This window comes from Cyphomyrmex costatus, unplaced genomic scaffold (genome assembly GCF_001594065.2).
Source record: "Cyphomyrmex costatus isolate MS0001 unplaced genomic scaffold, Ccosl1.0 scaffold123, whole genome shotgun sequence".
In the NCBI taxonomy this organism is placed as follows: domain Eukaryota; kingdom Metazoa; phylum Arthropoda; class Insecta; order Hymenoptera; family Formicidae; genus Cyphomyrmex; species Cyphomyrmex costatus.
Window position 1 is genome coordinate 4,080,802 of NW_017275207.1, and position 21,538 is coordinate 4,102,339.

The window sequence follows — 21,538 nt, forward strand, 5'->3', positions numbered from 1 at the left end:
ATACCACGTAACGAACAGAGTATATTTATGTGTATATGTATGTGTGTGTGTGTGTGCGTCTGTGTGCGTGTGTGCTAGTCCCATTATTATCGAAACATTCTTCTAAAATTACACAAGCCGACATGAATTTTGACTTAGAAACAGCGGTATATAATCCCGAAGGTCTTTGACATGCTAAAAACCAAATAGTTCAAATTACTCCATCATATCAGGTTTATGAGATATTCTAATTTTAAAATGCTCGAAATAGTTTTTTGCTGCACTTTAAAGTTACAATATCTCGAACACCTGACGTGAAGGAGCAATTTGGACTACGGATTTGACTTTAGTACACCAAAAACCTAGATTATTGTTGATAAAATTACATCAAAAAATTAATGAATCGTAATAATGAGTTGCTAAAGCAAATATTCACCAATATAATGGACTTACATACTGCAGCTTTTGTATAACCTCAACCGCGTTAAAATTATCATTCTGTGTTTTACATATTCGCACATTATAACTATATAAATTTTCGGCAGAACCACACAAAACCTGTGTCTAAAATATTTGCCAGTTTTTATATGCTTTTTTCGAAAATTTTGTTAGAAGGAACTGTTGAATTGTCAATGCGTGTAACAGACAAAATGCGAGAAGACTCTGTGACGTTATACAAACGAACCAGAACCACCAATAGTATAGTGTTTTCTTTTGTTTGAAATTTCACGAAATTTTAAACTTTATTAATAAATAAATATAAATTTCATTATTATATGGATGCTGTTTATAACGCATATTAAATCAATGGAGTTTAACCATTTCGACTTAAAGACCGAATTGTATTTAGATTATATGAACAGCTTTTTGTATAAAAGTATTAGATAGCGCAAATTTTGACTTTTTTCGAAGTGGAAACTTTTTACACATTTTTATGGTTATAGCAAATTTTTAGCTAAATAGATATTATATCTTTTAATTATTAACTGCTATTTATTTCTATTTTTATATGTACATACATAGACAAGTGTATTTATATAGATTATTCTCCTATTAATTTAAATTTTAAATAAAAACGCTTGCTAAATATACTGAAAAGCTTATATTTTTCAGCTTTTATATAAAAGCTATCCATATCGAATAGGTCAGTTTACATCCATAATAATAATATGCTAAAAGAGAACTTTTCCAATATCCTTTTAAATTAAAACAAAGTCACAAAGGTAAAATGTGAAATAAATAATATATATATATATATATATATGTTAGAAAATTGTAAATTTATTTCCTAACATTTCTAAATTGGATGTCAATCTTTAGCTATGAATGTAATTATCAAGGTTATCTTTCATAATACTATACTTCCTAAGGATAAATCTGTATTAAGAGTAATTAATGTTGCAAAATAAGATCTTAAAGAAAAAAAGCGGTATTCTTCTTCATGGAAGCCATGTTAAAAGATAATATCGTTTGTGATTGTTTCTTTGCACACAAAGCAAAAGACATACTTAATAACGCTAGAGGATAAGAATCGAGACGCAACTTGATTGTCGATGGAAAAATCAAAGAATCAGTTTGATCTGTTTCTATTCTGTTCTGTCAAGCAGGATAACATCAAAGCAACTCAATTTCCCATATTGACAAAAACACAATCATTGAAATGAAATAAAGGAAAGAAAATGAAGCAGACTGTGTCGCGAAAATTATATATCCGCGAAAACAGGTTCGTCACGTTTCGTTCGTATTTTGTTGATAACTATCTATTTTAAGAATGTCAAAGACATATGCAGTAAATTAGATCAGAAAAAGAGCATTCCGCAGAAGCAATTTCCTCTCCGTTTTTTTCAAAACCTTCCGAAACCGGTTTTATCCTTCGAATGTTTGAATTGTTTGTGGCTTTCTTATAATCTTTTTTAAATAAGATCTTTTATAAATCAAGTAAGTTAGAATTATATTACAATATCCTGATATTATATTTAAAAAAATTTACATACTTGCTTAAATGCTTCGATATTTTATATGATATACATATTATCGATAATATATTTTATTGAAACATGACAGATTTTCTGTAAATTAGAGTGAAATTTTCTAACGATTTCACACAAATTAAATATAATATAAAAATATTGATAAAATAAAATGAAGGAAATATATTTTTTTAACAGTACTAAAAGTAAACTTGATTATTGTAATAATGACTTTACAGTATTTGTAATGTAATGTTTTAAAGCAAAACAATTTACAATATTTTAATTACTACATAGTACTCTATACTTACATAAACATATATAAATAACTAATAAAAAATGCGGACGTAATATAATAAGTTTATGTTCTATTCATCGCGCATTTGTGAAAATCCCTAAAAGAGAGAGTACAGTTAAAAACTACATCCAGTTTTATCAGTAACAAAACGCATTAAATTTTATAAATAAATACTATTAATATTGTTATGAAGGATTTTCGCAATATTGCATCTGTATTAAAAAGAAATTTAATTAAATCCGTTTCGCTGTAAAAGAAATTTCGCACGTTGTGTTTGTGCTGCGTCGAGAGTATAGTGTAATACAAAATCCAATAGAAAAACAATCGCGTTGAAACGATTTCGCCGGACTTTCGCCGCGGATCGAGAAGCACTTGCGATAAGTGGCCCAATAACTCGATACGCGCTCGCCATTTTGTCGGTGACCACTGGCACCCACTGCCTCCAACTGTTCTTCTAAATCACTCGCTTAGTATCACCCTGAAAAAGAGATCTCGCTGCAGAAAACGTCGCTGAAATGCGCGATAGTCGCACATTGTTACCGTTGCGACACATAACGTCGTTAAGATTGTTTCGCCGATACTATTACGACGGCGAACGTTACGATAATTTAATGCGGCCACGTATTTTCCCGGGGATTATACGGCGCTTATTGTCCGGTTACCATTTGTTATTCGCTCCGGAAACTTAAGGTATCGCGGTCGCGCGACTCACGGGCCGACCGCGATATACATGTTATTACGAATTATGCGAAACATACAGCGAGTAGGGTTAATTGGGGAAATTTGCGCTAGCGCGCCGTATGATGCATTCCTTTGTAGCGTTGATGGCACATGAATAATTGTGAGCTATGAGTGAGTACGCCTCTCCATAAATGACGCAACGTTCACGAGGGTGTGCTTTTTCTTTCAATCTCTGTTTAACTATTCGCATTTAAGCGTGCACGCGAGTTGTGTGATATTAAAATTTTTTTTATTATTTACCCGTACGTGAAAATTTTTGACATTATCTCTTTCAAAGTTATTATAACGATGTGTTTATTAAAATATTACGTGTGCAGCGTTATGACCAATATTACTCTGGGGAAAATGGAAAAGTTTTATTTTGTATAACTAAATTTTTAAAATATTTTCAGTTCTGTTTGCTTTTTGAACTTAAATTATATGTCATAAAAATCATAAAAGTAGTCTCCTTTTTTTTTTCATAATCCTGTTTAATGCTTTCTGTTTTATAGTAGTATGTAACTATATATCGGTGAAATATACTTGAATTACCTTAGCATTAAAAAATCCATCATAGCGAGTTGAAATTGCAATTTATCTGCATTAAATCAGCGCATTCAAATAAAATGAATATAGTAACGACGAGATGGAAATATTTGCTTCACATATCGGCGAAGGCGTCGATTTATGTTACCAAAAGACCTTCGTGTCACGTACTCCCTGAGAAATATCGTCAGGTGACGACAGAGAGGTGCAGTGCCGTGCACGAAAGTCGAAATTATTGGCGGAAAACCAAGATGGAAGAGAGGCGAAAGATCGGATGGAAACCAAGGCGGAATAGACGACGACGACGACATCCACGGAAGGATCGAAGGAGAGAAAATGCGGCGATCGTGCCGTTCTCTCGACGTTCTCGAAATCGCACCGTCCGTCGTCGCTCGCAGATCGACACGACGGGTAAATCGACGAGGAGCTTTTTTTTTTCGGAAAATGAGATTTCGGCGGGAACTCAGCGACGACGCGAAAAATTGCTGCGGCGGTAGAGAGAACGGATTGTCCTCCTTAATCGGATTGCCGAACGGCGAAATATGGCGCACGAACGCGCGCGTTTGCGATTTCATTGCCTGCCCGTCGACATTTTCATATTTTCGAAAATTGCAGGGCTCTCATTCGATTTCGCTGTCGGACGAGATTAGCGCTCAGTCGACGCTTTTATCGCATGACGGCAAGATTTGTCGGAAACCGTTCGGAATATCGATTCGCATTTACTTTCGCGTGATCGAACGCTGCAAACTTGCTCTTATCGGTTAATGCTAGTATTTTAATTGATGATCACAGCGTGTACTCAACAATTTGAATTTAATTTCTAAAAAATTTAAAAAGCAAAGTTAAAACTGAAAATTATAGTTCTTCGATTATAATTGGTTCCTCTTACTTTTTCTCAGTTTGTATGTGAAAAAATGTTTACTTAATTTACTAAAATATTGGAAGTTTATTTTAATGCGAAACATTAAAATAATTTAAAAAATTCAATTAGTATACATCTATGGAATTAATAAGCTAGTTTTGAAATTTACCTAATATAGGTAACGATTATTAAAAAAAACCCATATATGCATTACACACACACACATACTCACATACACATCTGTTTACCAGATACAAAAGTTTCGAAGTTTTTCGTTGAAAAACATTTTATCAGAATGACAGAATAGCGTGTGCGTGCAAAATATGTTTACGTTTTCGAGAATGATTGCGCGTTTGTAATAACAGCCGTGGGTGCGCTTTTTTATTGCTCAACGGTATCAGTCAACAAGAAATACGTTTCGAATGTAAAAAAAAAAAAGAGTAGAGAAACGAAACACGAAATTCGTATGCCAAAGTCATCCCTGTATATGTTGACTTAGCGAATATAGATATATATACCCTGAATCAAAGTGGTACTGCGGGGAATCGATAATTAGTTCTATTGACGTTAGTCGTCCAGGTGTATCTATGTATAGATGTACCACATTCCGTACACATGTATATTCATCTCGGTAAACTTGTCACAAGGCGAGCGTTGAGCGCGCGTCCTTTGATCCTATATTAGTTGCGATTTGGCCATCATTAAAATCACTCAATCACGTTGCTACAACTGCACCGCCCGTCGATTATTTCATTTTCGACCAATCAACGACCGATCAGCTCACTCGTGCACTTGAGTTGTTTATTCTCTTTCATCTGAAATTAAATGACGTAGGACGGAGAAATCTCGAGCTCGGCCCCTTTTCATCCCATCATGTTGGGAATAATTTATCGTACTCGAGGTTTTTCGCCAGATAACATATGAATATCAAGTGTGTCAAAGCATTGACATAGCGGCTTTGTGCCTGAGATATTAAAAGCCGACGACAAAATTTTGCATACTATGAATTTTTTAAGTCTCGTCCTTTGAATGAAAAATATAAAGAGTAAATCCAGCAAACTCGAAGTTTCGCGCGAATATTTAAGGTTGAATATTAACGTCACACATTAACATCTTTTTACCGCCGGAATTAAAATTAGTGAGAAACGGCGCATAGTTGCGCCCCTCGCTAAATATGCAAATTGCTGCACGCGCGCATAAAGAGTTCCGCTCGAACTACTATTAACGAATATTTGTTCGTATTACCGCACATTCATATATCATTTGTAGCGCTTTTAATTTTTTAACGATTCGATCTTTTATATTTAGCTTCTATGTAAAATACAAAGACACATTGCGATGAATATTAAAGACTTTTTTATATACCTTTTCGTGGTTTTTCCAGACTTTGTTTTTTTTTTCTCCGTATCCTTTAAAATAACATATACTTGTAAATTATTAACGCATCAATACATTCAACGTTACCATTAATTAATTGTTAATTATATTGTTACCAACTTTGACTTATATGTAGAAAAACAAATTATTTTAACTCATATCGCAATCTCGCACGCGAACATTTGCGTGTTTAAATTGGATTCATTGTACATACGCGGATGCAGTTTTAGGCGCGGTTTCGTGCAAGGACGTACTGCCGTCGCTGATTTTCCGTAATTATTGCCGTCGCCGCGAGGACGGCCGCAGCGAGAATGCGCCGCGACGCCCCTTCCGCACCGTCGTATTAGCACCGGGAATGCAAATAATTGTTCGCCGCGGCGTGTGCGTATGTATGCATGCGTGTGTACAGGGTGGCGAAACCGACCCTAGAATGCAAATAGAGCCGACTTCGCATGGGACTCCCGCCGCGAACGAGCTGACTGGTTTGTTCGCTGATGTGGATACATGCGCCTTTGTATGCGCACACAACACACCCGGCTGGCGGATTATCCTATCTGTCGACTCACACAAGGCAATCCTTACGGCTCAAAACGGTAACAAAAGACAAAGTGTCTTTGAAATGCGTAAAAAAGAAACACACGATTGAACAATTTCGAGCAATGATTAAATATAAATCTAATAAAAAACTGTGCTGCAATTAACGACTGATGGTTTTTCGCTTATAAATTTTTAATTAATTAAAATCTTTAAACGAAGATATCTTTCTATAGTTCTTTATATATTGCAAAAAACTGAATTTTTTTAATAGGTACATATATTTATTTGAATATTTCTAAATAATTATTTACTTATTATAAGTAAATGTTTATTTAGTACTGTTCTCCAAGAAATACAATACTATTAAAATTTAATAATTTTTTTTAGTATATTAACTATTTTCTCTTAAAAACTGTAATATAATATAGTTAAAATTTAAGTGCATTGTGCTGCTAATAGCTATGTACAAAAGAAAAAAGAAGCTTGTTTGACTATCTCTATCTGGAGCGTGTTCGAAAACACTCGAGTGCCTCCGAGTATCATTTTATCCTTATTTAACATTCAGAATAAAATGAAAAACAAGAATAAAATGATACTCCGGAGGTACTCGGGTAGTGTTTTCGAACACGCCCCAGATATAGTCAGACACAGAGTTTCTTTTTCTTTTGTATATAGCTATTACATAACGTATATTGCAATTATAATGTAACCATGGTATAAGTAATTGTTAACTTCAAGGGAGTTCCTAAACGCGGTAATCGTCAGTCTTAACCAGATAATGCGTTATATGTACTGCGCCTTGCGTATACATACCTCGCACAGAACACGAGAGAGGATTTGTTCGAGCTCTGCATATCTCGCTTCTCATGTTTCAAGTTTCGCGGGGGAGGAAAAGAAACGTTTGGTAAAGGGCAATAAAATATCGCATCTCTGTGTCGTAGGATGCGATTAATCGTCGGTCCGGCAAGAATTAATCGTCGACGGTGCGATAATTTATCGCGGCCCGTCTCGCCGCGATATTTTAGCCGCGAATGTTTTTCCTGGCGCGATGTTTCGCGCTTCGCTAACCTACCGCTTTTCCACCGGAAAAAGGAAGCGCGTTCCGACTCGGCGAAATCACTCCCTCGATTCTATGTCCACCGAGATTCGTAGTACACAGGTCTCACTTCACTTTCCTGTATATCTTTCCTAGACATCAACAAATATCGAAAATAAACAGTAAATGACGTTTCCTCCGTGTTTTTCCTGAACATAAATTTATCAGACTATATAATTTCAAAAGCATTTCGTATAATTTTTAATTCTCTCTTTTTCTCTCTAATACATTTCAGTAAATATTGTGTGTTTACTTTGTACTTTAAAAGGATATATAATTTCAAAACAATGACATATGCGTGTGCCTATACATATACTTATAGCTATATAATGATTATATAAGCTAGTCAGGTTACATTATTGAAATATAGATGCACATGATTTTGTCTCTATTGTAAAATACATTACATGACAAGCTGTTACGAACACTGGAATGTTTTTTATCAATAGCTTTTGCGGTCAATTACAAGTGCAGTCCTCGAACGTTTAGAGATATTTTCACGCCGGGGCAGCATGAAATCAAATCTGCAAAATGCATTGAGCCATATAGAAACGTGACGTTTCATCCCATAAACGTCGTACGTATGCATTTTTTAATTTTATATTTTATGGAAAACTAAGAATACATTCGTCAATAAATGCGTTATTCTTTCAGTGCATATTCGCAATATCGAGCCACTCGACGCCACAGATGCCTATACATATATTTATAGCTATATAATGATTATATAAGCTAGTCAGGTTACATTATTGAAATATAGATGCACATGATTTTGTCTCTATTGTAAAATACATTACATGACAAGCTGTTACGAACACTGGAATGTTTTTTATCAATAGCTTTTGCGGTCAATTACAAGTGCAGTCCTCGAACGTTTAGAGATATTTTCACGCCGGGGCAGCATGAAATCAAATCTGCAAAATGCATTGAGCCATATAGAAACGTGACGTTTCATCCCATAAACGTCGTACGTATGCATTTTTTAATTTTATATTTTATGGAAAACTAAGAATACATTCGTCAATAAATGCGTTATTCTTTCAGTGCATATTCGCAATATCGACGAACTGAATATCTTCCATGAAATATTGTTTTTCATAGTGCGAGTAACCGGATTATTATCGAAGAGTATTATTTGCACATCCATTCGCCCGGAGAATGGATATTTTTGGGGACTGTATACTATTTGTTTTGCAAAATTTATATAGGCATTGTATTTTATTTTTTTTATCGGTTTTAATTTAGATAAATTATAGGCACGATAAGAATATCAAATATTTACGGAGTTAGATAAAAAGTATAACAATCAGATATTCTTGTAGACTCTAAATTTAAAAGAATTTCAAAAAGTTCTTTGAATACTCACGTTGAAATTTGTATGTGCCCAGACCTCGGAATAAGTCCGAGCGGCAAAATAACAACATAATTTTTTTAATTATAGATTTTAATTACTGACTGATGCTGTGTTTATTTATCGTACAAAACTACCAACAGATTTTTAGTAGATTTAATATTTTCTTCGAACTTTCGAGTACTATTCAAAAATATGTTATTTTATTGCAATATGTATTTTATTCTTAATAATTATCTTTGTAATGTTTTAGTATAAAATTTTAACGTAAATATTAATATAACATTTTTTATATATTTATAATTATTTATATTATTATATAGTTTGTCATATAAAGTGCTCTTTAAGATTTGGATACTTTTAGCTAATTTAAATTTCTTTATTACATTTTAAAAGCTGTATTTTTATGACTCTATGTAACACATTTAATTTTATAAGTCTTGCCTTAACGATGTGTTATTGTTGTATTATAAATCAATATTAGCGCGTATGAAATGTAAAATTTCACTTTAATTGTGATAAAAGATAACAATTTTACGTTTGACGAGAGTATCTACATTACACAGAAGAGACAATATACTCTACGGAAAATTCAGATTTTGATAAACGCTTTACATATGTAGAACAGTCAGAAAGCTAAGCAATTTTGCAATTTCCTGTTGGTACAAAACAGAATTATGTTGTCATGCTTCGCACTTTAACGCACGAGGCTAAAAATTTGCAAGTAAAATTATATGACCTATTTCCTCAAGCAGTGAATTAGTCATTATAAAGTGAGCCTTTAATTATTAACCTTAGGATATTTTTTTTCTTGCATTTTATTTTACTCCTAACAGAGGAACGTTAAATATTACATCTAAACGACCTATAAAATCAATAAACGTAATTAAAAAAATTTTAACTACGATTTGTTTAAAAATAATATAAATATAACTGATTAAATATTCTATAAAAATAAATCCAAAAAATTAAAGTTATTTTTTTTCTTGTATATATGTATCTATGTATTTAATACATTTTTTTATCACAAACTTGTGATGTTTATCAAATTGAAAAATTGAAATTACGTTTAATTATTATTTCATTTACCATCGTAATTAATTAAACTGTACTATACATGACACAGATATCAATTTGTAAATGATAACTGACATACCAAACATTTATAAATAACTGTATTACTATCAATCGATAAAATTATGACTGTTATCCATAATCTTTAAGATTAATCATGTAATCAATATTTGCCATTACATTAAATATGTACTTTCCGCGTATAACTTATTCAATCTTATTTATTTTTGTTTATAGAAACTGCAAACGATTGGCGAAGACTTTTGCGGTCTCGATGTGAATACACCTTTAGGCGGTGAAGAGCCAATGGGTGCGACTGCAGTTTTGACATTCGAAACTCACTTAACGGCTGTGGCGGCCACTTCGACCGGTGATTATACTGTGGTCTTCGTAGGCACCAATAAAGGACACCTCAAGAAGGTCAGTGCTCGAAGTTAATTGAATTTATTTACTATATTAATTGACTTATGCGATTTAATAGAATATTTCTTATTTCCTATATTATAGAATATTTTCCAATCTTTATTGAAATTTCTAAATGAAATAATCTTTAGAATAAAATTTTTAAATAATGAAGTTATTAACGAAATCTCTACATGATTCGATCAAATTATTAATATACTAGTGGTCACGCTATTATTCAAAAAATTATCTAAAACCAATAGATTTTAAATGAAAATATGATATCAGGGAATAGCATATTAGGATAGCCGAACTACATGGATAAGTGACATTACAACGAGGTAATATTCAACTTAGCGCATAAGTTGTTGAAAATTATCTAATAAAAGTTCTCCAATCTCTGCTGTGTCATAATTATGTCTCATAATTATGTGATAATAGATAATTTCTACATAAAATAACTGAGACGATTAGCATTATAAAGTCATCGATTAGCGAAACATAACTCGACGCTTAACGCTACTTGCTTCCCTAATCTCTTGAACGCTGAAGGCAAGGAGTTCAGCAACCCTGAACTTAACGGGGCGAAGCAGGATCAAATGGCAAAGTTCAGTAGTTGCATACGTGCACATGCACATCATCCCACTGAAGCATACGCCCGCGTACGTACTAAAGTCTTCCTCGATCATCGTAGGGCATGCTCGTTAAATTAATCGCGATCACCATACGATTACCACGCTCGTGAATCAAAACACGATACAACAACGTTACAACGGGCCATTTAATTGGCTTCTGCGATAAGCGATAGAGTCAACGGCCTGGCCAAAAAACCTGTACGGCGTGTACTCGCAGAATTGGGGATCGTGGATAGTGCATTATCGTGCATCGCTATTAAAGCGATCCCTATGAAATTTTCACAGAAGAACAGCTGCATCGCTAGTTGGATCACCACGAACGAGAATCCTCCTGGCACGGACTGAATTTCTACGCTCTTTTTTTTTCTTTCTAATCTGGATATTGATTTACTGAAAGATTTATACTTCAATCTCCTCTATACCCCAGACATTGCTTTCGAATCTTTTCTCTCTTATATATACATATTTTTATACAAAGGCCATCAATAAGCTTTCTCACTAATTTATTTTTCAGAACTTTGCTAGCGTTAGTTACCCGCGGGTAGAAAGGAAATGCGTTCTCATTCGCGAGCGGCAGTCACCGTACTCTTGATAGAGAAAGTAACGATAAATATAGATGGCCGTCCTATTGTAGATAATAATATTTATAGAGTAATAACGTATACATATAATGTCGGGGGGAGGGAGAGAGGGGAGGAGGAAGCGAAGCACATGCGTCTACATATGCACGCTTCTACTTCCACAGCTACATCTATGTTACGGGGGGTAGGCACATTACGTTTTTACACCATAACGTCATATCTCGTTATAAATTTATTATTTATGGCACTGTAAACGCGAAATTTCTATCTGCGACTCGTGCTGCCCTTCTGAGATTTACCTCTTCTCGTAAACGACCGACGTGTAACCCTACTTTGGACATTTAACACTCAGAACGACACATCCAGAGTCAGGTGGCTTGTGATTCGTCTTTGTGAAGCTCACGCCGTTAATACGCCTTTTGCCGTTTCAACAGAAATGGATTATCTTGGCGAAACCTCGCCTCGAGCACGCCTTGCTAATGTTTTTCTCGAGCGCGCGCCCGATCAGCTTGTTCGATAGGTCAAGTCGATTTACGTGAACGTGCGCTTATTATCGCAAGGAGAAGATTTATTTAGATCCAGAAAACTGATTCAAGAATACGCAAAATGAAAACAAATGCATATGTTAGATATATATTGATAACACAGTGATATGATGTAAAAATATACAAGGTATTTCTCATTGTGCATAATATATATACATCAAATATATAATACACAATTTTGAGATAAATCTTTGATTAATAATAAATACATTTTAAATAGCAGTTGTATATTGACTCATAATATTTTTTAGTTGATTTTTGATTAGTCATCGATTGCCTATTTAGAAGTTTTTAATAAAAGTTATGATAATAGATTAAAAATATAACAACATTGATAATGACAGTGACACAATGATAATATATATTATAAATAGGTATATTTGTAATGATACGTATTTTGGATTAATAGTTCCTAAGATCATACAATATAACTTTTGTTCTATATATTATCGATAAATATCTATGCTGTGTTACTTTTTTAGATCGTAATGAGAGAAATAGTTCTTTTATTTCATTTAGAAATTTTTTCTATATGATCATGTCTTTCACTTTTCTGTTTATATAGTGATTGTTCCTAAGATAGAGCAAAAAATATTTTTACAAAGTTTAAACAGTAGAATTTTTGTGTAAATTAAATGTTTTATTTTGATTGTGTGAAAACAGTTTTTATACGTTTCGACGAATAATAGAGAATATCGTAATATTATTAAGCGAGCGCATTTCTATTTTATTTCCTCGCAAAACTATTTTATTAGTTCCATGAAATCGTCACATCTCGAACTGTTCCTGTGATTATGTAGGAATACTCATTATTACTTTTAGTAGACTATCAATATCTTTATGTGTAGGTATTCAATATCGAACATCATACTACTTTATGATATTCTAAAAAAAAAGTAATATTATATAATATATTACAATATATATATCGAATACAATAAAATAGAAAGAATAAAAATTTTTCATTGTGAAAGCTTAATATAAATATAAAAATAAATGGAAATAAATATTAATAAAATTATACCAAACATTTGAAAAATTAACTCGTACGCGTTTATTCACTATACCTTTAACTTTCTGTAATATTGAATTAAAATGTTAACGAATATTTAATATTAAAATAACAAAAATATTATATATTAAAATAAATATAGTATTACATAAATTGAAGATGCGAACAGTTTTATGATCGTACGATATGCCAAACGTGAAGTCTTCGTTGCATCGAGGGGGCGATGGAAAGAGGGATAGCAATAAAATATCTGCCATATACGAATCAACGATGCGAGGGTAAGAAAAAGAGGACGAGGTCATCGCCGACGCATTTCGTATCCTGCATAATTTATCGGTCGATCGATTTTGATCGTACTTTCGGTTCTTTTTGTTCTTTCATTTCATATGTTCGAAGGCGCATTCTTACTTGTGACACGTGGCGATATATGACGCACGTGCTTATTATAGCTACGTTTAATATTAACTGATACAATTAAATCGGTAATTAAATCGCGATGACAGTAGCTCGATTTCCGCGGCGTAGAGGAAAAGACGTCAAGACGTAATGCGTCTAACTGTATTAGATATCATAATTTTGCAAGTTTTATTTATCTTTATAATTAGATCCATTTGATTAATTAAATTTCCATTTCCTAGCGTTTGAAAAACACATAATTTCTAAGATATTTACGTATGTAATGTTAATTTGATAAATAATAATTGATAACTGATAAGTCGTAATATATTGTAGGATATTATAACAGAGAATATCTCTCATTAATCAAATAATAATAAAATAAAATCGGTATACTACTGAAACAATAAATTATTTTAATAATATTGCTTTACCATGTAGCTCATTTTCTAATAAAAAAAATTTATATTAGCCAAAAGTTACAAAAAATCTCTATACATTTACATTTAAATTATCACATTTAACTAAAATCAATAATTGACTTAAGAATTCTATTTGTAATTTGTACACGAACTGTTTATGCAATATATGTTTGATTATTTTAAACTACAACAGATAGTATGCTGTTTCTCATATAGACCAATGTCAATTTTCGCGGATAAACTTTTTCACACGAGTGCATTGACTTGCGCGAGCTAATTACGTTGGATCAGCCGGCCGGTGATTAATAATCGTATTGCATTGTTTATCATTTCTATAATCATCCCTACGACACAGCGGCAACGAGATATTTCGTCCATAATCTCGCCGGCACGACGCGAGAAGACGCCGCGTACCGTGAAGCAGCGGGCGTTGATTCATGACTCGTCTCGGTCCCGGAAGGTATTAATTAATGATCATGTCCACTTATACATATATATACATATACATATATTGGTAAAACGTGCGGTCGAATACGGACTTCTCAGGTCGTGCCGTGAGGTCATCCTCAAGATATTTACACGTGCACTAGCAGTCACTGTGCGAATGCGCCGGTAAATAACCTTCCGATGCACTTTGGTATTGGAATAAATCGGCATATAAATTTCTTGTAGCAACTCTTTAATAATTGACTGATTGACGTATTATATAAAGGAATTACCACTATAAATTAGACTTAATAAGCGAAAATCTATTTTTGGCTAATATTTACAATAATTTTAGTAACATTATTTTCATAATTTTATTAAAACAAGATGTCCGTATAGAACTATAGAATAATTAGATCTTTAAACTGTTGCATTTTATTTTTAATTATATATACTTCTGATTGTATATATTTCTGAGAATGTATATATTTTAACTTTTCTTAATTTAGATATTTTAAATTAGTACAAAAGCACACATACATATCTATCTTTTGGTTTATTAAAGTTTACAAACTTTTTTATTAATATTCTCCATTATATATGTAGATGGCATGATTTTAGTATTTTAACAAGATGCATATTTATTCCTTTTCATTTGCTTGTTTTATTTTGATTGTTTATTATTCATTTGTGCTGTTCGATTTATTTAACAAATATTAATATATTTTTATACTTAGTAATATATATATATATATATATATGTCTCGCAGATTGAACGAATTACGTGATCACGATAGAAATTACAGTGTTAAAGTATACCGACATACGAAATTTCGTTTGAGCTGTTAATGAAAGTTCCGCTGCTTATTATATACGACCGTGCGGAATCCGTGACTAAAGGTCATAGCGAGAGGTCGTCGCTGATATATTTACGCATGCCCATCGACATCCCTGCCGGTAGCGCCGCACAAATATAGCCTCAGGCCCCGTGAGAGCAGGAATCGTGGGACCAATCAAAGTTTCATATCTCATTTCTCAATTTAATTGAGAATTTCTTCATAACTCTAGTAAAAAAATATTGTTGAGGATTAATGTAATTATTGTAATTAAAATTTGATAACAATTGTTGATGTTTTTAATTACTCCTCTATCTATTAATGAATTTTTCGTTTTTCACTTATGTATACAAAAATAATCTTGAAATCTTATGCAATTTATTTATTATTAATATTCAGTTATAATTTTGCATGTTACGTATCTATTTTTAAAGCAATATTTTGTTTATATGCAAAAGACCTAGCGGAATTTACATTTACGATTAATCAACGCAGATTTCTGTAATTAACAAGTCCTGAGATGTTTGATGGCGTCTCCCTAAGTTGAGTTACTCCGTTATAATCTCCTTCAATGGAAGATTCTCCGTGTCTCGCTTCTGTTTGCTTGCTAATTGCCGACGCATCCGACGTCGATCTCTTAATTAATACGCGAATCTTACATCTTCCGCAGTTCCGCGGTTGTTGTGAGTGCGACAACGAGCCGATCGATCGATCGAGGCGGTTCCCGAGTCTCGTCGATAGACCACTACGGCTTCTCGTTGCGGCGATAATTAACCATCGCATGCCAGTTCCTGCGTTTAACAACGTGCGACTGACGTTTATGGTAGCGATAGCGTAACTATCGGAAACTATCTTTTAAGCTCTCACCGGTAATTGTGGGAACATATTGAATAAGACGTAGGGTGATTCTGAATAACGTCGAGGAACTTCATGTACTAACTTGTCGATAAGATTAGATTCGCAATTTCCGTACCAAAATTGAATACCAGTTTTTTTTTATCGTAATTTTTATTTATTTTATTTCTTACGATTGAATCTCGAATAAAAATTTTGAAAAAGCAAAATATATTTTAATTAAAAATCTATTTATTTGTTTACTTGGTGTATATTTTTAAATATTAATTGATGAAAATCTACTTTTATTTGCTTATAATTTAAAACACAATATTTATGTGAATAAAATTATTTATTCAAAATCAGAAACATGAATTCATGGCTAAATTACATTTGTTTAATTTGAAAGAATTAATTTTAACTTATTGTATTAAAATAAAAGACTCCGCAGATAAACAATTTTAAAGATTTATTTAAACTAATATGTATTATATTAAAATAAAATTTATAAATACGTATACTGAAAAAAAAGATTGGTTGCTGCTGCAAATTGGTAAAATATGATATAGCATTTTTAATTGGCTGCTAGTACCAATTAAAAATGTTATGTCATATTCAGCTAATCTTTTCTTTCAGTGTATACAATTTGTTTTTATCGTGTACCGGACTGCATTATAGAACTTCTGCCTTCTCACTTTCGTTATATTTTAAAAATAGATTTCTCCACTTTAAGTATACACTAATTTAATTATAAAAATATATATTAAATAGTTTTATGGTGTATACATGGAAAAATTTTATGTACGCCAGTGTCGACGTCCATTAGCTTTATATTATATATACATAAAAATGTTAACGTAGATATATCAGTGTCGATGTCGATTGTTCGATTAATCATATTTCCTGAGTAGATCAATAAAAGAGAGGAAACGGGATTAGAAATAATCTTTCTGTAACTGAATAAAATTGACTATGCATTTTGCGAGCGGACGATGTTTCATCGCAAAATGGAAGTTCGATTCGGAAGGTCTTCAGGTCGAAAAGTCATAGAACGTGATTGGATAAAATTGTTTGATTTTCCGATATCCGATATAACGAGAGTTAACGTCAAATTTTGCCAAAGTGCATGCCAGACGGTTATACGCTTCCATTACCTCTCTCTGTATTCGATAAAATGTTCATTACATTTTTCTTTCTACTGCTTCAATCCGTAATATCCCGCAAAATCCAATTTTGACATTTGTGATAGTTACAAATTTACGATTTGGACAGTATCTCTACCTTTCTGACGATCGAATCAACTGTGCTATCGATCAATATATTATTGTCCATTTCCGCAAATTTTTCGCTGATGCTGAACATCTTTCAGATAAAATTATTTATTTTTTTATATTTTTTTAGAAACGCCTATCTTTCTTTAATTAAGCCCGTTTTAGCACACCGTGAGCAAAAAACCACGCGCGAAATGGTATTTTCCGAAAATTTTCATCGCACAAACTTAAATTTACGACGTAACGGGGATTTAATCAGTCATAGCTGCTACGAAAATAGACAGACATAATCGCAAGGATCGTAGATTAATTCTAAGTCCATCAAATCGATCGAATCTATATAAGAGCTTACGGTTAATACCTTATGAAAACGGCTGCGTTTAAGATCTCAATATGAATAATTATCTATACTTTAAAAATAGTTTTCTATACTTTGAGTTTTAGACTGAACAAAGGGCAAGCGCGTTTGATAAACCGAGTTATTCAATCGATCGAATTTTTATTAAAAAAGATTCAAATATCACACTCTGGCAACGAATTCAGGAAAATCAGAATTGATATTATTCATTGTTATAACAATACGATAATAGGAAACTGTATAACATAGGTAATGAGAAAATCGTGATTATCATTATGGCAAAATACCATTATTTTCCGGATTTCCGCATTTTCGTGTATTCAAATGTGCCAACATGGTAATATATTTACGCTATAAAGCTAATAAACGTAATTATTTCTCAATGAATTGCAATTCAATGTGGCTTTATATTTTTCACGCGTTCGCTTTATTAATACTATATACTTTTTTCGTGCTTTTCAATTCTGATAATTGTAATGCAGCAGCATTTTGCTAAATATATTGATAAGATTATTTTTACATATTCTATAATTATTATATTTTATCTAAATTTTTATATATTGCAATTTTATAGTTTGATAAAAAATACACTAAAATAATTTAATATGTTAATAGATATGTTAATTATTACATTATTTCTATAGCATCTCTTCTAGAGAATTTTATACAATTGTTACAATTATATTAGAAACTAGCAAACATACATAATTAGTTAATAAATAAATAATTTTTTTTGTAATTTGAATTCTTATCGCGCTAATTAAACTTTGTGGAATGGAAACTTTACATAGTTTTTTTATTATTTCTATTTAGAATGGATAAAAGAAAATAATAATCATGTAAATTACCGAGTAGAATATTCCTCATGTACCCCACATTGTAATGTTTCAGACATTCTCGGTCAAATTGACAAATTTTATGTGACATAAACCTTGTAACACGGATAGATTTGGAATGCAACACTAACACAGTCGCGAGCTAAGCCGCAAATAATATTGATCCGCGGTGTAATTAAGTGTACCAGTTTCAATTTGTTCATGATTGGCGAACATCACGGGGTCAGAGAGAGGGATCACTGAGCGCACTTTGAAGGGCGTGTTCGCGATTATTGCACGCACGTTGCGTTTCGCGAACACGTGCGCTAGGACGACGACCGTGGGTTAAGGGCCAGTAATGGGTTAAGCTCAGAGATTCCCGGTTAATTAATTGGTATTAACGTACGGCTCGATGGGGATAGACACGATGCGAAACGGGGAGATCATCCCAATATTCAAAAGGGTCGTTATACACATGCGTTGTCGTACGCGTAAAGAGCATAAATTAAGCGTAAAGTCGAAATTATTAATGATAAAATCGTCAAAAATTAAAAGTTTATAAAAAGAATAGAAATTTTCGCGTCTCGATCGTAGTCATTATATAATAAATTTTGTTGCTATTTTACGTAAAATTTCCTATTAATGATGCCATAATTCTTTGAATTTAAAATGATAACAATCTTAAATTAAATAAATATTAATTCAATCGAAATTAAACAAATATTAATTAAATCTTAATTAAATTAATATTAAATTAATATTAATTAAATTAATATTAATTAAATTATACAGCCTGTGCATAAATATATTTATATATCTATACCTTTCTTTTAACGCAAAAACACATGGTTTTTAATTCTATTAAAATATCTTGGTATATATATTTTTTCTAAATATATGGTATATATATAAAAAGTTAATTCAACAAAAATATATGAAAGAATCAATCACTGATTGATTCTGATCATTGATTGAGCTTTATTAAGAAATTTTGTAATAATTTTTTCTAATGAGTTATATGAAATATACAGGTGGTATCAAGATTTAACACACAATTCAGTAAAACGTTTAATGTTGCGATATACGCGATTCAGTAGATCATTTCAAAACGCAAAAGTTTAATTCGAGAAGAGGAAAAATCATCTGCTAAATCCGAGCTTTGATAAATAGGATGGTTGCTTTTTAATTCAGGATTAAATGTGAAGTCGTCGTTCATTCGCGTTAAACGTTCCGTCAAACAGAAAGAATCCCAGCGTATTGCGTCGCGTCGCGCGCGACGGATCGATCGTCCGTAATTTATTATTCGCTCTCGCGTCGCGACGTTCGATGACAATAATGCGCGACGGTTCGATGATAATAACGCTGTCGGGACGCATGCGGGGAACGGGCGGAGCAGTAAACGCGGCTAATGGGGGCGTCCTCCTCGTCGCACAGTTTCATCAATGCGCAATAATAGGCTGCGGCGAACCGCGCTGCAACTGCAGCATCCGCGAACAATTGGATTACCGTATGTTCGGATCGCGTCTGAAAATTCCAATCAGCAATAATGATCTTATCGTTTGGCGGATGTAAATGTTCAACCGATCCGACATTCGATCGCTTTCGCAGCGGCGACGATCTCGCGACCGAGATTGTAATCCTTCGTGTTGCTAAGCGCGCCACGATACCGTAATGCGGATAAATTAATTAATCCGTTGGACAGAGAGATACTAACGAGGAAAGCGGCCTGGTATATCTTGCCGAGAGACCTCCCCCATGGTTAAATCGATCCGCGGATCAGCGTCGAATCCTTGAAGGGCTCAATTTGTACAATCGATTGTTATGTATGCCTAGCCCCCACGAGACTTTATTAATTTATATACGTCTATCATACGTAGATATATCATATTGATGAATAACACTGTGGTGTATTGGTGATAATTTAAACGATTTTTATTATTGACATTATATATAGATATCTGTAGAGTATGTCGACACATATCAAAACAAAAAATATATAAGCGCTATCGAGATTTAAATATCTTTTATATGATTGTTTTAAAATTAGATATTCATACGTATAATTGACTTTAAAATTTTGCATATTAAATCTAAAAGAGAATGCCTTTAATATCATATTAATTAAATAGATTACCAATTTATAATTTAGAGATTATATTTTAATGCACTGCATTTTATAATCGATATAATTAATTTCTGTTATTAATTAAATCAATATTTTTACATTTTATCTTATTTTGAATCTATGTTGGAACGTAATTGTTTATCAAGTTCGTCACGCGTGATATTACGGTCAGAGCGTGCTGCTGCAGCGTTGAAAGATACGAAATTAAGTGCGACATAACGGCGGAATTAATCGGTCTCGCGATTAGGGTGAGAATCGACAGACACAGCCGCGAGCATTAGTTCGGTACAGCGGCGATCGATCGACTACCGGGTTCCGGTCGAGCATGTCGTGTTTCCACGCCACGAATTATTAACACGCTTTTGCGAAGTCTTGTCGGAAAGGTATCTTCCGCCATATGGTGTTCCACGGACGTTTATTCACGGATATATTACTTCCCCTCCGCCGCCTTTTATTATAAGTTATATAAGCATCGTAAACATTTACTCCGCGTGCAACACGCTGCGCTAGGAATACGTTCCGTGCGTTAATTAAAAAATTATTTACGGATGTTGCTGATTCGATAAGCAATAATAAATGCAGTTAGTTGTTTACAGTCAAGTAAATAGATAAATTAATTAAATGGTAATAAATAACAAAGAGAAAAATAAATAGCAACAAATGATATATTAAAGTAACAAAATTAATTGTTTTATTAATTATACAAATATGAAAAAAATGCGTGAAGATATATTTTTCACATTGATCCAATATGCGCTTTGCACGTCGCCTTAATTTATCTGTTCGATTTCGGTCAGTTTAAAACTGGACTGCTGGACAAAATTGATAAGTATTTTTAACAGACACCAAATAAGTTTTGCGTCTGTAATATTGATTTGTCAATTTCTCACTCTCTGTTTGAAATACGTTTATCATCGTTATTTAGAATAGAATAAGCATAATTGTCTTCCAACGTTATAGATCTATCATATAGTATAGCCTATATGAAATTAAATATATTACCTATAATATATTATTATATATCTCTACCAAATAAATCTACAAAATTGTTCCATAAACTTTGTCATCAT

General features: G+C 32.7%; 1 protein-coding gene across 1 annotated transcript in view; it reads left to right on the forward strand.

The window, feature by feature from the left end:
• PlexA (plexin A) overlaps positions 1-21,538 on the forward strand; it is a 138,372-nt gene that overhangs the window by 57,820 nt on the left and 59,014 nt on the right. Inside the window, exon 3 of the mRNA XM_018548496.1 lies at positions 10,048-10,230. Within this exon, the coding sequence (XP_018403998.1) occupies positions 10,048-10,230 (183 nt within the window). The remainder of the gene's footprint in view (positions 1-10,047; positions 10,231-21,538) is intronic.